Genomic DNA, 20,383 nt, shown 5'->3' with positions numbered 1-20,383 from the left:
TGGGAGTATCACTCATTCCATTTTAAGCCCTTCGTGGGGTAAATTCCAGTTAACAGTGAACTCCTTCAGGGAACCCATCACCCGCTTGGTCCTCTTCCTTGTGTGCTGGCCCCAGCCCCCTCAGACTGCTCAGCCTGCAGCCAGCACTGGCACCAGCCTGGGCACTGAGCCGTGTGCCACTGCAGTCAAGTCTCCTCCTCAGTCAGAGGCTGCAGGAGAGACAGGACCCTGCCCTACCCCCACTCCCAGAGGCAGAATTTAGGGGTAGGGTCCTTCATTTCCTAATAGTTAACAAAGTGGTTGCTCCATGCTATTATTTTAACTATTGATTCAATAGTTGATTAACACCGCCTGCCTTCCATCGACTAAGTGCTTTATGCTATCTTGTTCAGTTCTCACAAACACCCTTTGGGACAGAGATTGTTCTCCCTGTATTACAAGTGAGGAAACTGAGGCTCATGAGGTTATAGAGAACTTGCCTCACTAGTCAGTGGCCAAGTGGAGATTTGAACTCAGGGATATCTGACTGACAAGGTAATTCCCACTATTCTATGTGGAACTGGCTTCATAGTGTTTGGTGATCCCTATCTCACTTCAACTAATAAACGTCATCAAGGGTATTATCATTTTTATAAAGTGCTTTTAACACTTTCTTTTTACTGGGCCACCCAAGAAGCCTAAAGTAGAGCAGTCTGGAGGGCTTCTTCCTCGATGAGAGAAGTGAAGCTCAGAGAGTTAAGGAAATTGTCTAAGGTCATGTGCCAAGAATGTGCGGGAGGATCTCATTTGAATTCTGATCTTCCTGCATGTGGCTCAGATCTCTTCTCACTGGTTTAGAAATGCTTTGTGACCATGACAATCATGAGTGAATCCCTCAAATGCTCTGAAGAAGAGCTGGCTCAATGCCAGGGAGTGCCACCACCCCCTGCCAGGATCAGTGTACAGGACTCTCTCTCAAAGTATGGTCTGAAAGCTGACAGGCAATTTCCCCTGTACCTCCAGCGTCTTCTTCAGAGTGGAGATGTTTTCACTGCAGACTTCCACATTGTTCAGAGTCACCTGTGAAATGAGGATAGGACATGTGACTCCCTGCTGCTACTGCTGTTAGCTACTTCTCCTGAGGCTCAGAGGAGAGCTAAGGAACATCCATAGCACTGCCCTCAGGCAGGTTGCTCAGGCCTCCGATTAGGTAGAATGGTGAACCAGACCTGCCCTTTCTCCTGACTGGACACCAAGGCAGTAAAGTCATCCAACCTCAGAGTAGTGACGCAAGACTGGCAGGTCTTTTGCTGTTTGTTTTAGGCCACAGGAAATCCTGAGGATCCAAATCTCCAAATACAGATTAGTGATACTGACGTAAAGGAATTGATTCCTGAGAGCCTGCCACCTCTGAGGTGTTTTCTCATCTACTATCTCCCTGGCTCTCCCTGATACACTCTGCAAAACAAGTACTATCAAGTGGGAACAAGCCAATAGGTGGGAACAAGACTCCTCATTAGGTGAATTGATTCACCAATATCAGTCAACCATTAACTCAGCAAATATTTACTGAGCATCCACTGAGCCAGGCATTGTTGTAGGCACTGGGGAGGAAGCAAGTAGAAACCAAAATCAGCCTTCTCAGAGAGCTTACATTCCAGAAAGGAAGTCAGATAATAAATAGATATATAATGTCAGATAGTGATAAAAACCATGAGAAAAATTAAGTGGGGGGAAATAATTCTAGAAACAGGCCACAGAGCTAGAGCCAGGTTTAGAAGTCAGATCTCTTCACTCCTTCTTCCATAACTCAATTACCTTTTAAACCCTTGCAGAAATACCAATCATAAAAAAGCAGCATGTGACCAAAGTGGCAGCGCACAAACTGCTATGGCCATTTAGAGGAAAGAAAATGTTTTGATCTGAGGCACTTGAGGAAAGCTGTATGGCAGGGTTGGTAACTGAGGTTGATTAAATGGCTGGAACACATGACAATAAGAATAGCATATTGCATATCTGAAAGTTTCTAAGAGAATGGATTTTAAAAGTTCTCATCACAAGGATTTGTATCTATGTATGGCAATGGATGTTAACTAGATTTGAGATGATTTCATCATGTATGCAAATATGAATGGTTATATGGTACACCTGAAGTGAACATGTTGTGTTAGTTATACCTTAAACAAAATAAAACAAAAGCTGGAAGAGAATTCTGACAGTCATGAAGGTGAGTACAGTTCTCGTCCCCTGGAGAAAGGGGTGGCAGTGAGGTGAATTCCACATGAGCAGGTGGTTTGGGAATAGCTAATATAGAATATGTGTGGTGGAATTAAGAGTGTTGAAGAGCATCACACTCCCTTTGAACTGGTATGTTGAGAGGATGGCCAGGGAAGTAGGGGTGAGGTAAACAGGCGCCAGAGAGTCAAGAGATGAGTCAGGAGTATCAGAATACCAGGGTAAAGGAAGAGTCCCAGGGAATGAGATTAGGATGTTCCTCTTTTCTTCCTAAGAGTGTTGCCCTCAGAAGTGTCCTGTATTCAATACAGAAAGAACAAGGCCATTTCCACTGTGGATGGATGACCTAAGGCCACACAGCTTGCTACCATCACAAGCTTCCAGAGAAGTAACTGCCATCACGACGAAGATGAAGACCAAATTTCCAAGGCTTTTAAGGGCACCAAGAGAAATCTGTCATGAGGGGAAAATGGATTTGGGTTCAAGTGGCATTGATTTCAGAGTTTCTGTGTACTGACAGTTCTTGAAAGCCTGGATTCACTGTGCTTATCCCCACCTCATGGTGAATGACATGTCAGCATGGCTGGGGAATTCTCCTGACAGCCAAAGAAATCAAGGTGACATAAGAAACATGAGCTGCAGTGGGTGTGATGACACGTTAAGTACCTGTCACCAAGCACTCAGCGTCCTTTCTTGGTCTGCATGGGAGCAGGGAATGGGTGAATGAATGCACAGTGGCCGGCCTAATGGGAACTCATGTAGCCAAGTGGTGGAAAACAGACCAGACAGGCAGGATGGGGCAGATTCAAGGGGTCATCAACAGATGACCAGGCACTTGCTTTCCTTGAGTGGCAGGGAGCAAGGAGTCAATGAAGCTTTCTGAGCAGATTAGTGAAAGAATGAAGGCAACTTATGAAAGACAATTGTAAACGAAATGAAAAACTCAAGTCAGCGCCTACGATCCTGTGAAGTTGGTTGCCAGACATTTTGGCAAAGATCTTCAAAGCTACCATATTTAGAGGTGATAATTTCTTGTGGGTTCTCCTGCAGGGACAGGGTAGAGAGTAGAATGTTTAGACTCCTGACTCTGAAAGTAGCAGCTCTTAAGTCTTTGGGGTCTTTATGAATCTGGTAACAGTGAAGGACCCTGCTTCCAGAAAAAAAACACATACACATTTTTGGATCCAATCTCAGGGTGTTCAGAGACATCATCAGTGGACTACTGATTGAGAATTCGTCTACTGGATGCTTCTTTACTTTAGCCTCTGAATTGCAGGAGCCAAGACTACTGAGTCCGGCCAAGGTGGGGGTGGAGTAGAATGATAGTGCTGTTCCCACTCACGCTCTGGTGGCATGTGCCACAGAGGCCTGGTCATGAGTTCAGGACTCACTTATTCTTTTTGACTCATTACAAACTGGCTGTTACCTTGTATAAATCCTTTGTTCTTCCATGCTTCTCCTTCCCCAGTTGTCACACATCTGGTCAGACTCACTGCTTCAGCTTACATGGTTACTCTATGTAGCTAAGGGTTTTAATAAGCAAGCTTTCTCAGGAAACTGAAAGCCTAAGTGCACTATAGAAGCGGCCCTGGTAGATCCTCGCTGGGGACTGGCTTCAGAGAAGCAGCTGGAGGCCTGGCACAGATGCAAAGAGCCAAGCTCGACACTCAGTGCAGTCCCTGAACAGCTGGGCATTGCTCATGGTACCCAGTCTGCCAGGCAGGGAACAGTGTATTTTCTGCTTTGGGCTGCTCAGGACAGGTCCCTGGGTAAGAAAGTTTCACAACCTTAAAGGCAGAGTGCGGCTTCCATATAGAAACTGGAGGAAAAGCCTCCAGTTGAAGGCTGATTATACCGTGGCTTAGAGGTCATAGTTTAATCTTGAGATAAACCACTCAGTTTCCAACCAGTAGTTGTGGCTACCTACCAGGAAGGACAGCTTGGCCTCATCAGTGCTCTCGATGCCTTTCGTGTCAAATTTGCCCTGCTGGAGGCTGCTGTGCATGATGTTCACCGCACTTGTCACTCCACGCTGGATATCCTGCAAGGTGGTGGCTGGGAAGCCCATCCGCAGCTTGTTACACAGGACGTCCCTGGGGGCAGAAAAGCAACTCAACTTGGCCTCCAGGACCAGGGACCCACTACACCGATCCAGCAGCAGGAGTTGCTGTTTTGGGGGATACCACTTCTTGAGATCTGAGGAGCTAGGGTAAGAGAGTGACCAACCCCCCTGCCCAGCCTCCCCCACAAGGGCACAGATGTGACAAGAACACAAAGAGGAGACTAGCTAATTCTTTACTTCCTCTGAGGCTTTCAGTTATCACTACTGAGACCCACAAAATCAAGAGGAGGTGACACAGTTTGAAAAATAGTTCAGTGTAAGAGTTGAGGGAACACAGATTTGGTCCCTAAGATTTCTGGCTCCTTTTGAGCTACCTGCAACCAAGGATGTTGTGAATAGAAATGTATATTTGTATGGAACTGAACGAGAATCATAAGGGAAAAAAACAAGAAGAAAATGGGTCTCAGGAATCTGTCACAGCTAGGACCTATCTGCCTTTTTGAAAAGAGAAAGAGAAGCAATATACCTGAAGTCAGATTCCAACTCTGTGGTGGCAAGGTTGATCATGGCACAGAGACAGTCGATGCTGGAGCTGGACAGAGCCCGCCCAATGCACTTCTTAACAATGTAGAAGACATCATCCACCATGCTTGAGGTCAACTGTCCCTTCTCACAGGTGTCCAGAGCCACAGCCTACCGAACAGGCAAAGCACCCAGTGAGGGCCCTGGTTTTGTATATTCCTATTCTAGATAGTTCTGGAATGAGCCCTGGCTCTGCTCCCTTTTCTATGCCTTGTCCAGGCTTTTCTGATTACACCTTGGTGGGGATCCTTCTTACTGTAACAGCTCATTTCACTATTGATCATGATGTTAGGAAATTAAGTATTTGGGACTTTTGCCTTGGGGACATCCATTACCTGGAATGTAAGGTATCAGAAGGGGCCCTTCAACTTTGGGTTCGTTGCCCACATACCGCTAGAGAGGCATGGAACAAGTAAGCCCACTGATTCTACGAACAGCATTCCCAACATGCCCTGGAGCCACAGAAAGTGGTGCTAGGCAGTCTCACGCAAGGGTACTCTCAAAGCTGGGCAGAGAGGTACAATGCACCCAGGCCATTCCCTTCAGTCTGGTGTCTTGGACGGGAAGCCCTTCCCAAGGGATGTGCCCCTTCCTACCTTGTTGACAGTCTCTCTCATGAAGTACTCTTCCATGGTAATGTAGAAGCCAATGAGCTCCTGCATGGTGCAGCTCAGCAGGCAGTTATTGAGGAGCTTGTCTAGACACTTCTGGTGCTCTAGGGGACAGCCAAGAAAGGATACTCACTTTTCCTCCTCAAGGGAAATAGAGCAACTCCTTTCAATCTCTCAGGTTCCTTTTTTAGTCTTTGTTTCAAATCTGTATATAATTTACATGGTTACAATGTAGTACAGATACAGTTCTGCTTTAAAAAATTATTTCAGAAATAATTTAAATTTCTACATTACTTTTCCTTTTTTTAAAGCCTACTGAGTGTGTGTGTGTGTGTGTGTGTGTGTGTGTGTATGTAGATGAACTAGGATGTAGGCCAAAAAAATGGAGGGGGTGTTGAGAAGAGACAAAGTGGGGAGTAGAACAGTCAAACTGACTGAAATATACTGCTGAGGGTAACAGTGGGCAGACAGGAGATGTCTGCTGTGTCATATGTGGGTTAGCACCCTGGCCTGGGATTGAACTCAGGCCATGGTGGTGATAATGTTGAGACTTAACCCGTAGGCCACCAGGGAGGCTCTAAAGCTTACTTATTTTTCAAGATTTACTCATTTATGCATACAAGAGCTGGGGTACAGGTCAGAGATGTGGGGGGTGAGAGGACCCACCAGAGACAGAGCAGGGAACAGAACAGGCAGACTGACTGAAATACACTGCTGAGGGGAGCAGTGGGCAAGACAGGAGAGGGCTGTTTCACCATGGGGGTTGCTCTGTGGCCGGGCAGGGATCGAACTCGTGCTGAAGAGGCTGTGGATTGCTTCATGGTGCAGTGCTGAACAACTTGCGCCACTAGGGAGCTTTTAAAAATAAAAGCTTACTTATTTTTAATGCTTATGTGATAGCTTATCAGGTAGATAGCCTGTATTTTCTTTTCTTTTTTTTTAATCAAGTTTTTCTTTTTTAAAAAGATTTATTTATTTATTTATACAAGCACTGGGTACAGTCAGAAGCATGGGAGGGTGAGAGAATTCACCAGAGCCAGAGGGGAGAGCAGAAGGCAGATTGACGAAGTACACTGCTAAGGGGAACAGCGGGCGGCAGGAGAGGTCTGCACGCCATGTATGACCCTCGCCGGTGGCCAGGCATCGAACCGGCGCTGCAGAGGCTGTGGGCAGCTTCGCAACCCAGTGCTTAACTACTGCGTCACCGGGAAGGCCTGATAGCCTGTATTTTCTTAAACTATTCTCCTATTTTTGGACACCTGGATGACTTCCAAATGTTTTGTCATTATTAGAGAAAATTGGAAGTCATGATCATTGGACTTCACAGTGAACATTTTTTGTCAATAACTTTCCACTTCATTTCCATTATTGCCTTAGAATTAATTAGTAAGACTCACTAGATGTAAGTTTCCTGAGAAAAGACTGAAATATGTTAGGTACAGAGCATTTCATTTTCCAAACCAATGCTGTCCAAGAGAATCTTCTGTGATGAAGGAACTGTTTCATACCTGTGTTGTATAATAAGTTAGCTACTACCAAGCACTTGCAACATGACTAATGTAACTGAGGAGCTGAAATATTTTTTTCAATTTTAATTAAATTTAAAGTCACATGTGGCTGACAGCTTCTGTAGTGGACAGCACAGCTCTGAACACCGACAGTCATTATTAATAGCAACTAGCACCAAACTCCCAATGAGCACACATCCTCTGTCAAACACAATTCAAGGCAACACCCCTGGCTCACATAAATCCTCTCCAATTCTCTCCATGCCAGTATGATGGGCATAAACCATGCAAAGTGTCTGTTTCAAGTTTCCAGTTTAGGGAATCCTGTATGGACTTGCCCAGCAGAACAAAATTGTCTTCTTAAAATCCTATAAGAGGGCCTCCCCTGGTGGCACAGTGGTAGAGCGCTGGGTTGCGAAGCTGCCCACAGCCTCTGCAGCACAGGTTCGATCCCTGCCCGCCAGCGAGGGTCCCACATGGCGTGACAGACCTCTCCTGCCACATCCCGCTGCTCCCCTCAGCAGTGCATCTCGTCAGTCTGCCTGTTCTGTTCCCTGCTCTGGCTCTGGTGAATTCTCTCACCTTCCCGCGCTTCTGACTGTACCCAGTGCTTGTATAAATAAATAAATAAATCTTTAAAAAAAAAAATCCTATAGGCAATGTGTAATGAAAGAGGACTGGGCACACCTTTTTTTTCCCCAAGTATTGATACCTTCAAAAATTGTAATTGGGGAACTGGATAATTGAGGGAGGGGAGAAGGGATTTCTTGTTAGTCTATACCCTTTTTGTATACTTTGTTTTCACTCTACCATATATTTCAATATTATAACCCAAAAGCATATTGAGGTATATAACATAAAATTCACCCAAAGTATTGGGTGTAATTTTATCACTACAATTTAATGATTTTTTTCATGACTTTATAGAGTTTTGCAACATAGTCACAGTCTAGTTTTAGAGTATTCCTATCACTCCCAAAAGCTCCCTCATGTAGCTATGGATATCTTTTTGTTTTATTTATCTACCTGCCAGGTGCATGTATCACATACGTAAATACCAACCCCTAAGCCATAGTTGTGAGGAAGTACGGTGGGGGAGAAGAGCAGAGGAAAATCATTTAACAATTCCAGGCATTAGCTTTCCTTGTCTGCAGGATGATTAGATGGACAAAGGTCCAGTTGAAGTCTAAAGTCTGGAGAAGTCTAGATTTCTTTCCTCCTGGGATTCCCAGGGGCCCCATAGACCCCTAGAAGCTAAGGAGTTTCAGTTATTTCTTTGCAAGAGATCTGTGGCTTATCTATTACAAAACAGTGTCAATTGTACTCTAGCCCCCTCAGGTCTATGGGAAGAGACTCTTACCTTGCTTTACTTCTTCTGAGGCCATGGCGTCTCCCACTTCAAAGTCACAGCTGATCCTCTTCCTGAGGAAGCGTAAGTACAGCTCGCTACGGGCATTCATCAGGGTAACCTCGGTCAGGATGGGGTCCAGTTCCCTGAGATCCACAGAACAGAAGGAATGAGCCAGAAAATACTGGATTCCCTTAGATACAAGAGTTAGAAGGCAGTAACAGTCCCTAACTCCCCCTCCCCACTGGGCGCTGACTGGAAAAGGTCAGCTCTGCTGAATGGTCACCCTGGCTCCTTCAGCCCCATTACAATAGAGACAGCTGTCAACCACATTTTTTTTTTCAAAGATTTATTTATTCATACAAGAACCGGATTACAGACCAGATGTGCAGGAGGGGGAGAGGATTCATCAGAGACAGAGTGGGGAACTGAACAGGCAGGCAGACTGAAATAGACTGCTGAGGGGAGCAGTGGGCGAGACAGTAGAGGTCTGCCTTGCCCTGTGGGTTGCTCCATGGCGGGCGGGGATCGAACTGGCACTGCAGAGGCTGCAGACACCTTCACAGTGCTACACTCAACTGCCTGCGCCACCAAGGAGGCCCTCTTTTTTTTTTTTTTTTAAGATTTATTTTTATTTATTTATGCATACAAGAACTGGGGTGTAGGCCCAAGGTGCAGGGGGTAACAGGATTTACCAGAGAGAGAGTGGGGAGCAGAACAGGCAGATCTACTGAAATACACTGCTGAGAGGAGCAGCAGGCAAGACGAGAGGTCTGCTGTGCCATGTGGGTCACCTCCCTGGCTGGGGATGAAACTCACACTGCAGTGGCCAGCAATAGCTTGATAGTGCTGAGACTTAACTCCTGCACCATAAGAGAAGCCCCGTGTGTGTACTATTACTATATCTGACTACTTCACAGAAAATAGACACTACGAAGAAACGGCGATTGTTTCACTCCCTGTGGTGGATGCCATATCCCCATATCAAAGGACCAGTGTCTGGCCAAGAGTACTCAGTAAAAACTGGCTGACTGAATGAATACATTTTTATGAATGTTTAGGTTTTCTTTTAATACGTCTATGTAATTTTCACTAGATGAAGTAAAAATTGAAAAATTCTAGGAGAGTAGTAACTTCTGGGGTTTCAGATATATTGGTAATTCTTTACAAATCACAGAGATGCTTTTGCTTGTATGATATATTCTTTTAAAAAATAAGTCATAATAAAATATTTTAAAACCACAGACCACATTTTAACAGAATAGACTCTGAATGATATGATTATGAATTCAAACTCCTATGGGGTGAAGAAAAGAGAAAGGTTATCTCACCTGGGTTCAATTTTTTCTGTTGCAGAATTTCTCATCAAGTTGTTCTGGACATGCCGGAACTGCAAGACACCACAGAAATGAGAATGCTCGTCCCTACCCTCTTTCTCTCTGCCACTTGCTGGTCATGCCAAACTTCCCATACACAGATAGCTTAGGTTTAGTCTGTTTAACAGGCAAGCCAAAGGGTGGCTTTCAGGATCATGAGCCAAATTTGTTTTTGATTTAGGTGCTAATGCTAATGCTCACCTCTAGTACTGTACTTAAAGTGATGCTAATGCTGTCTAGACTCGTCTAGCCTCAAGGCCTATAAATATATCTGCTTGGGGCTACTCCCATTTTTAAGTTGTACTTTTTCTGTTGCCATCCAAAAAAGAACAGAAAATAGTTCAGAAAAGGCAAATGTTACCTTCAGCACTAGTGGAACTATAGAAAACTTGAGACAAAATACTTGATGCTTACCAGGACCCTAGGAAAAAAAATTCTCATTATCTCACCAGAAGGTACCATGATAGACAACTGGTGTAAAGCTTCTTGTGATCCTTTCAGGAAGCCCTTTCTATTTCCTCTCAATGTTATACTGAGGTCACCATCATCTTGACAACATCTCAAGTCCAAAGTAAGCTGGTGATGGGCAAGATGCTGGCGAGCCTGCATTTCACATTTGTTTCTACTATCTTAATATTTTTTTTTACTCCCTTCCCCCCAATTCACTGGCTGCTTATAAACCGCCCAAAGCATCCTAAGCTCACCTGCTGGTGGTAGTCCCTCTGCTTGATGAACTTGTCCACCACCTTCTCCACCTGTCTGTCGCATTCCACTTGCAGGTATTTTATCAGGGTATAAAGTCTTCCTGGCCCATAATAGGTCTCTACTATTGGTTGGTGGGTCTCCACAATGCGGGCAATCCCTATAAGGCAGAGAGAGGGTTGGAATTCAAACATTCCAAATAAACTACTTTCTTCCACCTAGGATGAACCCAGGGTCCAATCCACCCTTTCTGGCTGCTTCGCTTTCTGAAATGAATTCAAATGTTTCTTATCTGTGCCAGAAGTTGCCAGGCAAATTTGTTTGTTAAATATGCACAGCACTTGGTGTATTAGCAGTGACTTGATAAGCTGATAGATACCAATGTAAATAAATTCTATCAGTACTGTTTCTACAAAAGCAACCATCTTTGCTATCAGCCTCACCCCCTTCCCAGTAACTTATTTTAGGGTTAAATTTACTCAGAGCATGGGTCTTGAGGGTTAAGGAGTCTCAAAACACCTGAGAGACTCTGACTAATCTTTGCAAATCAGATACTGAATTAATTGAAAGTTAATTTTCCAATGAATCAAGACACAGTAAACAATAAAATTGGAGGCATCAAGCTAGATGGGAGAGAAGAAAAGCTAGGATGCAGGTGCTATATAGAAGTGTCTTAAGGCTCCGCAGAGTAGAGAAGAGGCTTGCCTTCAAACAGGAGAGTGAGTGTATCTGCAAAGATGACTGCAGCTCTTCGGTCACTCATGTCTGTCCCTAGAACCAACAACAGATTTTCCTCAGCTTTACCGGCCACCTGAAAAAGTAGAAAATCCACATGTATTTCCCAGACCAGAGACCAGTCTGTTTTCCAAAGGGAGCTCCACTGGCTCTCTTTTTCTCATTCTCTGTTGATGCTTCAAAGTGAATGCAGGACTTCTCTGGGCTTCGGGGAGGACAAGGAACTTAAACAAGGACAAGGAAATGAAACAAGCACAAGGAACTTAAAAGAGTGGTGGCTCTTTACCATTCAGAGGTATAAACAATGCTTTCCTTTATTTCCTTTACTTTGAAAATGTGTACTCTTAGGGCCTCCCTGGTGGCGCAAGGGGTTAAAGTCTCAGCACTATGAATCTAATGGCAGCCACTGCTGCATGAGTTCAATCCCCAACCGGCCAGGGAGCTGACCCACATGGTGCAGCAGACCTCTCCTGTCTCACCCGCTGCTCCCCTCAGCAGTGTATTTCAGTAGATCTGCCTGTTCTGCTCCCTACTCTCTCTGGTGGGTTCTCTAGCCCCCCCATGCCTCTGGCTTATATCCCAGTTATTGTATGCATTAATAAATAAATCTTGGGAAAAAAAAAAGAACCACCACCCTTTTGCACAAATGCCTAATGGGGTCTGCTATTCTCCATTTCCATCTCCACCGATGGGGGGAAAGGGTTGAGACTAACAGAGGCCTGATTATTTCTCAGGATTTAACCTAAAGGGACTTTACCTGTTTCATCTGCGGTAGCTTATTTTGAAACTTAAGCCTGGTTAACCAGTTAAAACCACTAACAAAGAGCTCCAAATGCTCTTAAAAGCAGCCAGACCCTGGCCGACAGCTTGTCAGAGAATTTGCATTTTAACTTTCCTTACTTTCACTTGGTTTCTTGGAAATAAATATGCATCAGCAGATGTCTAGGCCATGCCAGGCCCACAGCAGATTGGCAACAAATAACTGCTGAATGAATGCATACATCCAGTCCTGCCAGGCTAGATCAAGGGCAGAAAAGTAGAGTCAAATTTGGAGGCAAGATCCTGTTACCCACAGAAACAGGATCCATTCAGTGCCCTAATTTGTATTCAGAGGCTCACACCTTTCATACCATTATCCTGCCAAGCAATGAGGAGCCATACCTGCTTGCAAAGGTATTCTGAGAACCTGCTTAATCCCTCCTCATGCAAACCCAGCAGCGGGAAGATCTTGAAGAAGCGCTCGACCTGGGGTAGATTGCCTTCCTCAGTGGCGCTAGCAAACTTCTCTGTTACAATGGCTTTGAGACGTTGCTCAGCTTCTTGCAGCAATTTCAGGTTGGCATCAATCATACTCCCTAAGCAATGGGGAGAAAATGAGAATTAAAGAATGGTACTATCTCAGGCTACGTCTCTGAGTCTGTGCACCAATATTTGTTCAAAATACATGGATTAGGGGAGGGATTGGGGTCAGAATGGGGCGTTTGCAATTGTATGGGGGAATATAAAAATAAAATTTATTATTTAAAAAAAAAATATATGGAACTGCTAAGTGAAATAAGTCAGGATGAGAAAAATAAAAACTGTATGTTTTCACTTACATGTGGATTATAGAAAAATTAAACAAAGGGTCAAATAAAGCCAAAACAATAAAAAAAAATTAGAAATCAGACTGTAGATTCGAGGTTCCAGAGAGGGCAGAGGAAAGGAAAGAGCAAAGTGGGAAGAAAGCAAAATGGACTATAGTGAAGGACTGTGGTTGTTTGGGGGATGGGTGTGAGGGTGTAACAACACCTGAAGGGGGAGATCCTGGATCTCTAAATCACAAACAGCATTGTAAACCAATGTTAACTTGATTTAAAAAAAAAATTGTCTTAAATTATCCCCTCTTTTTTCAATTTTTTTGAAGAGTTTGAGGATAGGCCCTAACTCATCTTTTAAGGTTTGGTAGATCCTACATGAAAACTGGTCCTGGACTTCTTCTGGTGGGGCAGAGGTAGGAGGTGGCAGGGTGAGATAATAAAAAAAAAAAAAAAAAACAAAATACATGGATTAGGCATTTATTGTGTACAAAATATACTAGCAATATGGATTTAGAAATGAAATCAGTCATGAACCTGCCCCAGAAGTTAAAATTAAATGAAAGATAAATATTGTGCTCAAATAACTGTATAAAATTCATGGAATCAACAGCATCATAAGAAAGGTGCCCACGAGTCAGATTTCTGGTTGTAGTAATAAGAAAAAGCTTTCTAGTGAAGGTGACAGTCCATCTCTGAAAGATGGGCAGGATTTTGATACCTAAATATGAACACACATTCCAGGGCAATGGGAATAAAATAAGGAAAGGAATGAAAGCAGAAACATGAAAAGATTTGTTGCTGGTGTACAGACAGGACAATAAATATGTGACAATGAATAGATGCCTGAGTGAATAGCATGAAACAAGGCTAGAAATACAGAGTGTGTTGAGAACAAAGAATACCAGGCCAAGAATTTATTTTTAAAAATGTAATGAGGGGCCTCCCTGGTGGCACAGGCTGTTGAGTGCAGCACTGTGAAGCTGTCCGCAGCCTCTGCAGTGCCGGTTCAATCCCCGCCGGCTGCAGAACAAGCTACATGGTGGAGCAGACCTCTCCTGTCTGCTCCCCTCAGCAGTGTGTTTCAGTCTGCCTGTGCTGTTTCCCACTCTGTCTCTGCTGAATCCTCTCACCCTCCTGCACCATCTGGCCTGTACCCCGGTTCTTGTATGCATAAATATTTTTTAAAAAATGTAATGAGCAGGGGCCTCCCCGGTGGTGCAGCGGTTGAGCGCTGGGTTGCGAAGCTGCTCGCAGCCTCGGCAGCGCCGGTTCATTCGCCGGCTGCTCCCTGGCTACTGGAGAAGGGTCCCACATGGCGCGCAGACCTCTCCTGCCGCCTGCTGCTCCCCTCAGCAGTGTACTTCAGTCCTTCTGCCTGCTCTGCTCCCCGCTCTGGTTCTGGTGAATTCTCGCACCTCCCGTGCTTCTGTCTGTACCCAGTGCTTGTATAAATAAATAAAAATAAATCTTTAAAAAAAAAATGTAATGAGCAGACAACATGGTCAAATAAAAAGCAGCCACTGGCCAGAGAAAAAATAGATGTAGAATCAGTTTCCTTTTCTGTAAAATAGGAACAATAGTGCCCTGGGATGGTGTGGGACTTAGATCAGATCTAGAACCACACTAGGGAATTTCTTAACTACAGAGGCTTGTAACTAAACTAATTACCACAGTTGGGGATACTGACCTTCTTTGCCTTGTCGGCTGAGCTCAATGACTGACTTGTCCAGACACAAATAGCGATGAATGTGGGCTGCAGCCTGCTCATAATCTTCATTCCTCAGAGCGGTCTGAACTCCATCCATGCAGAACTTCAGATCTAAGATGTCATCAGCTCTCTGAATGGCTTGATATAGGCGGTTCTGCAAAAAGACTTGGTGCTTAGGGCCTCCATGGTGGCCTAGGTGTTAAGTCTCAGCACTATCGGGCCTCCCCGGTGGCACAGCGGTTGAGCGCTGGGTTGTGAAGCTCCCCGCGGCCTCTGTGGCGCCGGTTCGATCCCCAGCTGCACCCCGGCCCCCGGAGGAGGGTCCCACATGGCGCGCAGACCTCTCCTGCCACCTGCTGCTCCCCTCAGCAGTGTACTTCGGTCCTTCTGCCTGCTCTGCTCCCCGCTCTGGCTCTGGTGAATTCTCTCACCCTCCCGTGCTTCTGACTGTACCCAGTGCATGTATAAACAAACAAACAAACAAATAAATAAATAAATAAAATACGTGCCTCTTTAAAAAAAAAAAAAAAGTCTCAACACTATCACTGTCATGGCCTGAGTTTGATCCCCAGCCAGGGAGGGAACCTACATGTGGCGCAGCAGACCTCTCCTGTCTTGCCTGCTGCTTCCCTCAGCAGTGCATTTCAGTAGATCTGCTGTTCTGCTCCCTGCCTGTCTCTGGTGAGTCCTCTCATCCTCCCCAGCCCCCTGATACCTCTGGCCTACAACCCCTACACACACACACACACACACACACACACACTCACACACAAAGACTTGATGCTTACAAACAATGTCTTCTTCATAAACACATCTCCAGGGCGTCCCTGGTGACACAGGGGTTAAGTCTCAGCACTATGAAGCTATCCACAGCCACTCCAGCACGAGTTTGAATCCTGGCCAGCGAGCTAACCCACATGGCGAAGCAGACCTTTCCTGTCTTGCCTGTTCTTCTCAGCAGTGTATTTCAGTAGATCCATCTGTTCTGCTCCCCACTGTCTCTGGTGAATCCTCTCACCTCCTGCATCTCTGGCCTATACCCCAGCTCTTGTATGCATAAATAAATAAATAAGTCTTTAAAAACAACAACAACAAAAAAAACACCTCTCCAGAAGATAGGGAGATTCAAGGGCTGAATCTGTTTAAGCCTAGGTCCTTTGAATTTTCTCTACTGAACTCAAAAACACTACCACTATACTGCGCAAAATTGTTATTGATGATGATGAAGACCACTGATAGATACCACAGTTTTATTTATGTGACCAGAGCATTTCTTTTCATTGAAGTAGGTACAGGGATAAGCTCTTTATTTTTGGCATATGTTGTTAAAATAATTATAGAATCACAGAATGTACTTGACATTTTAGAAGACATTGTTAAAACAAGTAGAAAATAGATGGAAAATATTTTACTTTTAGAATAAACAAGAATGTTTTAAAAAACTTTAATATGTGTGGCTATCATGTTTTGTGGTAAATTATTTTTGCAGAATCTAAACAAATAGATTAGGAAGGGTTATTCTATTTCACAGGGCAAATGGAGCCTGGGATTGAATTATGCAAGAGACTAAACCTTGTGCTATTCAATAGAGTTGCAACAACCATTTGTGGCTATTGAGCTCTTGAAAAACGGCTGGTCCCAATTAAGATGCGTATGCTTAAAATACATACTTGGTTTCAAAGAGCTAGTACAAAAATAAAAATGGTTAAATATTTCATTAATGTCTTTGTATAGTAATTACATATTTAAATGTATTTTGGATATAATGGACTAAAAACATTATGAAAATTATTTTCCCTTCAGTTTTATTTTTTTAAAAAAAGGCTACTAGAGAATTGAGTATTATGTGGTTCATATTAGATTTCTTTTTCCTCATTTTATACAGCTTTCAAATTCTTGCCTGACTGCCTTGACTAGAACCTTCCTTATAATGCTGAAGAGAGGGATCAAGAGCTGAGAACTTTGTTCTGATAATGATCTCAGGGGGAAAGTACCCAGCCTTTCACCAGTAAGTAGGATGTTAGCTGTGGGTTTTTTCTTAGATGGCTTTTACCATGTTGAGGAAGTTAACTTCTTTTTTTCTTTAAAGATTTATTTATTTATGCATACAAGAGCTGGGGTACAGGTCAGAGATGTGGGGGTGAGAGGACCCACCAGAGACAGAGTGGGGAACAGAACAGGCAGACTGACCGAAATACACTGCTGAGGGGAGCAGCGGGCGAGACAGGAGAGGTCTGCTGCGCCATGTGGTTTCTCCCTGGCCGGCCGGGGATCGAACCTGCACTGCAGAGGTGTGGATTGCTTCACAGAGCGGTGCTCAACTCCTTGAGCCATCAGGGAGGCCGAGGAAGTTAACTTCTAATCCAAGTTTGATTAGTGAATCATCATAAGAAGTATTGAATTTTGTCAAATAATTTTTTTCCCCAGGGGTGAAAATTTAAAAAATTTATTTTTTTATATCATTTATTTTTGCACAGTAGTTGGTTTCTCTCCTCAGGTGTAGTCCCATAACTTTCCCACCACCATTTTACCCATGAGCCATCATCATAGTCCTTTGTGCTCTTAAAATTATGGACTTCTCCAAGAATTTGAATGTCATCCTGAGTAGGGGCCATGCTAATGTCTGTATTATTCCAGTTTTAGTACATATGCTTTTTTTTAATCTATAAGATGATTGTGTGGTTTCGCCCTTCATTCTATTGATACGGTATATTATATTAATTGAATTTCAGATGTTACACAAACCTGTCATCCTTGGATAAATCCTGTTTTCTTGTTGCCAGTCCTTTTTATATGTTGCTGGAACTGGTTTGCTGCTTTTGTTGAGGATTTTTATGTCTATATTCAGAAGACCTACTGGTCTAAAGTTTTCTTATGATACCTTTGTCTGGTTTTGTATATTGCATTAGATTTCTATTGGATGGTGCTGCTCTAAACTCTAAAGTGGTAGCTTTTTTTTTTTAAAGATCTATTTATTTGTTTGTTTATTTATTTATACAAGCACTGGGAACAGTCAGAAGCACAGGAGGGTGAGAGAATTCACCAGAGCCAGAGCAGGGAGCATAGCAGGCAGAAGGACCGAAGTACACTGCTGAGGGGAGCAGCGGGCGGCAGGAGAAGTCTGCGCGCCATGTGGGACCCTCCTCCGGTGGCTGGGGAGCAGCAAGGGATCGAACAGCAGCTTTGCAACCTGGCGCTCAACCGCTGCGCCACTGGAGAGGCCCTAAAGTGATAGCTTTTTTAATGCTCTTTATTAATTCAAACATCAAAAGCTCACAAGTTCAATGGGCTTACCTTGGCCAGGTCAAGCTGACGGACTTTGCTAGACACATTCTCGGCTAGATTGCAGGTAAAGGTGATCATTCCAGCTAGCTGCTTTGCATCTCCTTCAATCAACTGCAGGTTGGGACTGGAGACACACATTGTCAACACACATATATCCAAATGTGTAGAAGATAAAAGATGGAAAAATTATCAGTGTGTGTGTGTGTGTGTGTGTGTGTGTGTGTATAAAACTGTGTGTGGGGTGTAGGCCAGAGGTGTGGTGGCGCGGGGGTGGGGGGTGGGGGATGAGAGGATTCACCAGAGACAGATTGGGGGATAGAACAGGTGGATTTACTGAAATACACTGCTAACGGGAGCAGCGGGCAAGACAGGAAAGATCTGCTGTGCCGCATGTGGGTTAGCTTCCAGTTAGGGACTGAACTCAGTATCCTTAGAATTAGTCACCAGATTCTCCCAATTGCTAAGTGAGCATAACATACACTAATCAACCAAAAGGCTGATGAGATCAAAGAATATGTTTTATGACTAGCAAATGCATAAAGTCTGTAAAAACTTCCTCAAACTTGAATGCACCAGAACCATTTGTTATGTCTTTAAAATATAGATTCCTGGGCCCCACCCCCACAGTTTCTGGTTCACTGGGACTCAGGGCCAGCATTTGCAATTCTAATGTGTTTTCAAATGATGTTGATGCTGCTGTTTGAGGGACACTTTAAGAACCATTTTGCTACACCTGTAGGTATTCACTTCATTTCAAACTCTCCTGACATTTTATGATAGTTAGGAAACATAGTTTTCCCAGTTGTCTGTGTTGGAATTCATAATAGCTCTTGTTGAGAGGAACAGACTCACCCCATTCGGTGGAGAGTGACCATTTTATTTTCAATGGTGTTTTGCTGTTCCAAAAGAGCATCCAGCTCTCTTTCCACCACTTTCTGAAACACAGAGAAACATCCTGTCATCAGAATGGTGAGGAAGGCCTTAAGAGATATTTAACCCAACCACGTAGCTGAAGAGTGAGTCCCATTTCAAATATTTTCTTTCCTTCTACCATGCTTCCTTAGAATTGTTGTTCTATTATTCTATTCTATTTCTTAGAATTATTGTTCTAACAAACTATAATTTATTTCTGTACTTTTTACTTTACATAATGATTATAATTTTAAGTATGTTTCGTTTCATTTCATCTAGCAGATGAATACCACAAAGTGTATAAACCTTCATGCAATGTCATTAGCATAGAGCCTAACCCAGGAAGGCATTCAAAATATAATGGCTAAACAAATGAAATGTCCTAAGTTAGTTACAAAAAGTTTCTTTATAGTGCAGTTAGTGCCCAGAGGGGATAAATATCATTCCATCTCAGCCAAGTCATTTACTGTATTACCTCAATTAATGTAGCCTTCTTATGTTTCACCTGTAAAGCAGGCTAATACACATCCCATAAGAATGTTCTGTGTCATCAATAAGACAACAAAGTGGTCCAATAGGATCTAGAGGTAAACTTCTCCTTGATAATCATCAAGTACAAATACAGGATTAATATTGTTCCGGTCTAATATCACACAATTTCCTTATCTCCCCTCCAAAAAGTTAAACTCAATGAATGCAAACTCAGGTATGTTAGAGTACCAATTTTTTTTTTTTTGAAAGACCCATCTTGCTGGGGGAAAAAAAAGTATCAGAAACTGCTAGAGTTGGTGCAAGGTAATAATTGAAAATCAAAGTTATCAAATGATCCATCCTCCCCTAGGTTGGAACTGCTGCGTGCGCAACTTTACTTAAAAGTTCGGTTTAAAGAACATCTACTAAACTTTTAGATCAGAGCTTAGATCTCTTTCTTTATACTGGCAAGGACTAAACTGACATTCCAAAATATACTGACAGCATTAGGCAGAAATGTGAAGGAAGCAGAAAGGAGCGGTATGACCTAAACGGAATTAAGGCGAATATACCCCTCGTTTGATTAAAAAGTCTGGGGTACCAGAGATAAAATGACTTGTCAAAAATTAGACATTTGTGCCTGAGAGGTAAAATCTCAAGCTTAAATCCTCAAATCATTCCCCACAAGGGGAAGTCTTAAAATCCTTCAAGTTTATTTGCAGTTACATCCTGCTTAAATGAGTTAAAAGCGAAATCGTCTCGTAATTTTAAAGCTGCAAACCCAAAGCAAGACAGTCTTTACTGGTCTTCTGAGAACCAAACGAATTGGCCGATACTCAAACTTCAGTCTGGCGGAATAACCTAGAGATCAGATCCTCTGGTAACATGGAAAACAACGTTGAGATTCTCGTCAAGAAAACGGAGACGGCAATCCTCCCTACATATAACCCCCAAGTACACTTGTGCTTCCCGAATAGGTGTTTTTGTTTGTTTGTTTCCCTTGGTAAGGAGAGTCCCATACCCCAAATTTCCCAAGATTGACGGCTCCTACGCCCACTGCCCGGATCCTCCAAGAAAAAAAATCTCAGCCCCCCCACCTCCTCGCCGCAGAGCCGTTCGTACACAGCTTCCAGCTCCTGCAGCTCCGTCAGGGAGCGAATGAGCTCAGTGGATATCTCCGAGCAGCGACCTCCTCCCACCCCATCAGGCTGCGGGAGGACCCCTAAGAGCTTCGAAGGGGATTCGAAGTCCGCCATCTTGGTCCCCATTCCGTGCTTCCGGCTCCTTAA

At 43.7% G+C, this 20,383-nt stretch overlaps 1 protein-coding gene and 1 non-coding gene across 2 annotated transcripts in view; both read right to left on the bottom strand.

Annotated features, from left to right (window-relative positions):
- The window catches only part of COG4 (component of oligomeric golgi complex 4), a 26,626-nt gene extending 6,243 nt beyond the window's left edge, over positions 1-20,383 (bottom strand). The window contains exons 1-13 of the mRNA XM_037516114.2: positions 20,192-20,383; positions 18,564-18,646; positions 17,721-17,835; positions 14,406-14,580; positions 12,300-12,493; positions 11,109-11,214; positions 10,406-10,563; positions 9,657-9,715; positions 8,338-8,471; positions 5,455-5,573; positions 4,803-4,969; positions 4,142-4,307; positions 997-1,059 (exon numbers count right to left, since the gene is read on the bottom strand). Coding sequence (XP_037372011.1) covers positions 997-1,059; positions 4,142-4,307; positions 4,803-4,969; positions 5,455-5,573; positions 8,338-8,471; positions 9,657-9,715; positions 10,406-10,563; positions 11,109-11,214; positions 12,300-12,493; positions 14,406-14,580; positions 17,721-17,835; positions 18,564-18,646; positions 20,192-20,362 — 1,710 coding nt within the window. The 5' untranslated portion in view covers positions 20,363-20,383. The remainder of the gene's footprint in view (positions 1-996; positions 1,060-4,141; positions 4,308-4,802; positions 4,970-5,454; positions 5,574-8,337; positions 8,472-9,656; positions 9,716-10,405; positions 10,564-11,108; positions 11,215-12,299; positions 12,494-14,405; positions 14,581-17,720; positions 17,836-18,563; positions 18,647-20,191) is intronic.
- On the bottom strand, positions 16,990-17,098 carry LOC119250594 (U6 spliceosomal RNA). The gene has a single exon (XR_005126333.1). It is a non-coding gene; the product is annotated as a U6 spliceosomal RNA (small nuclear RNA).

This window comes from Talpa occidentalis, unplaced genomic scaffold, assembly GCF_014898055.3.
Source record: "Talpa occidentalis isolate TD23 unplaced genomic scaffold, MPIMG_talOcc4v2.1 talOcc4.17, whole genome shotgun sequence".
NCBI lineage: Eukaryota > Metazoa > Chordata > Mammalia > Eulipotyphla > Talpidae > Talpa > Talpa occidentalis.
The sequence above is the reverse complement of the archived record's forward strand: the minus strand, read 5'-3'. Positions and strand labels throughout refer to the sequence as shown.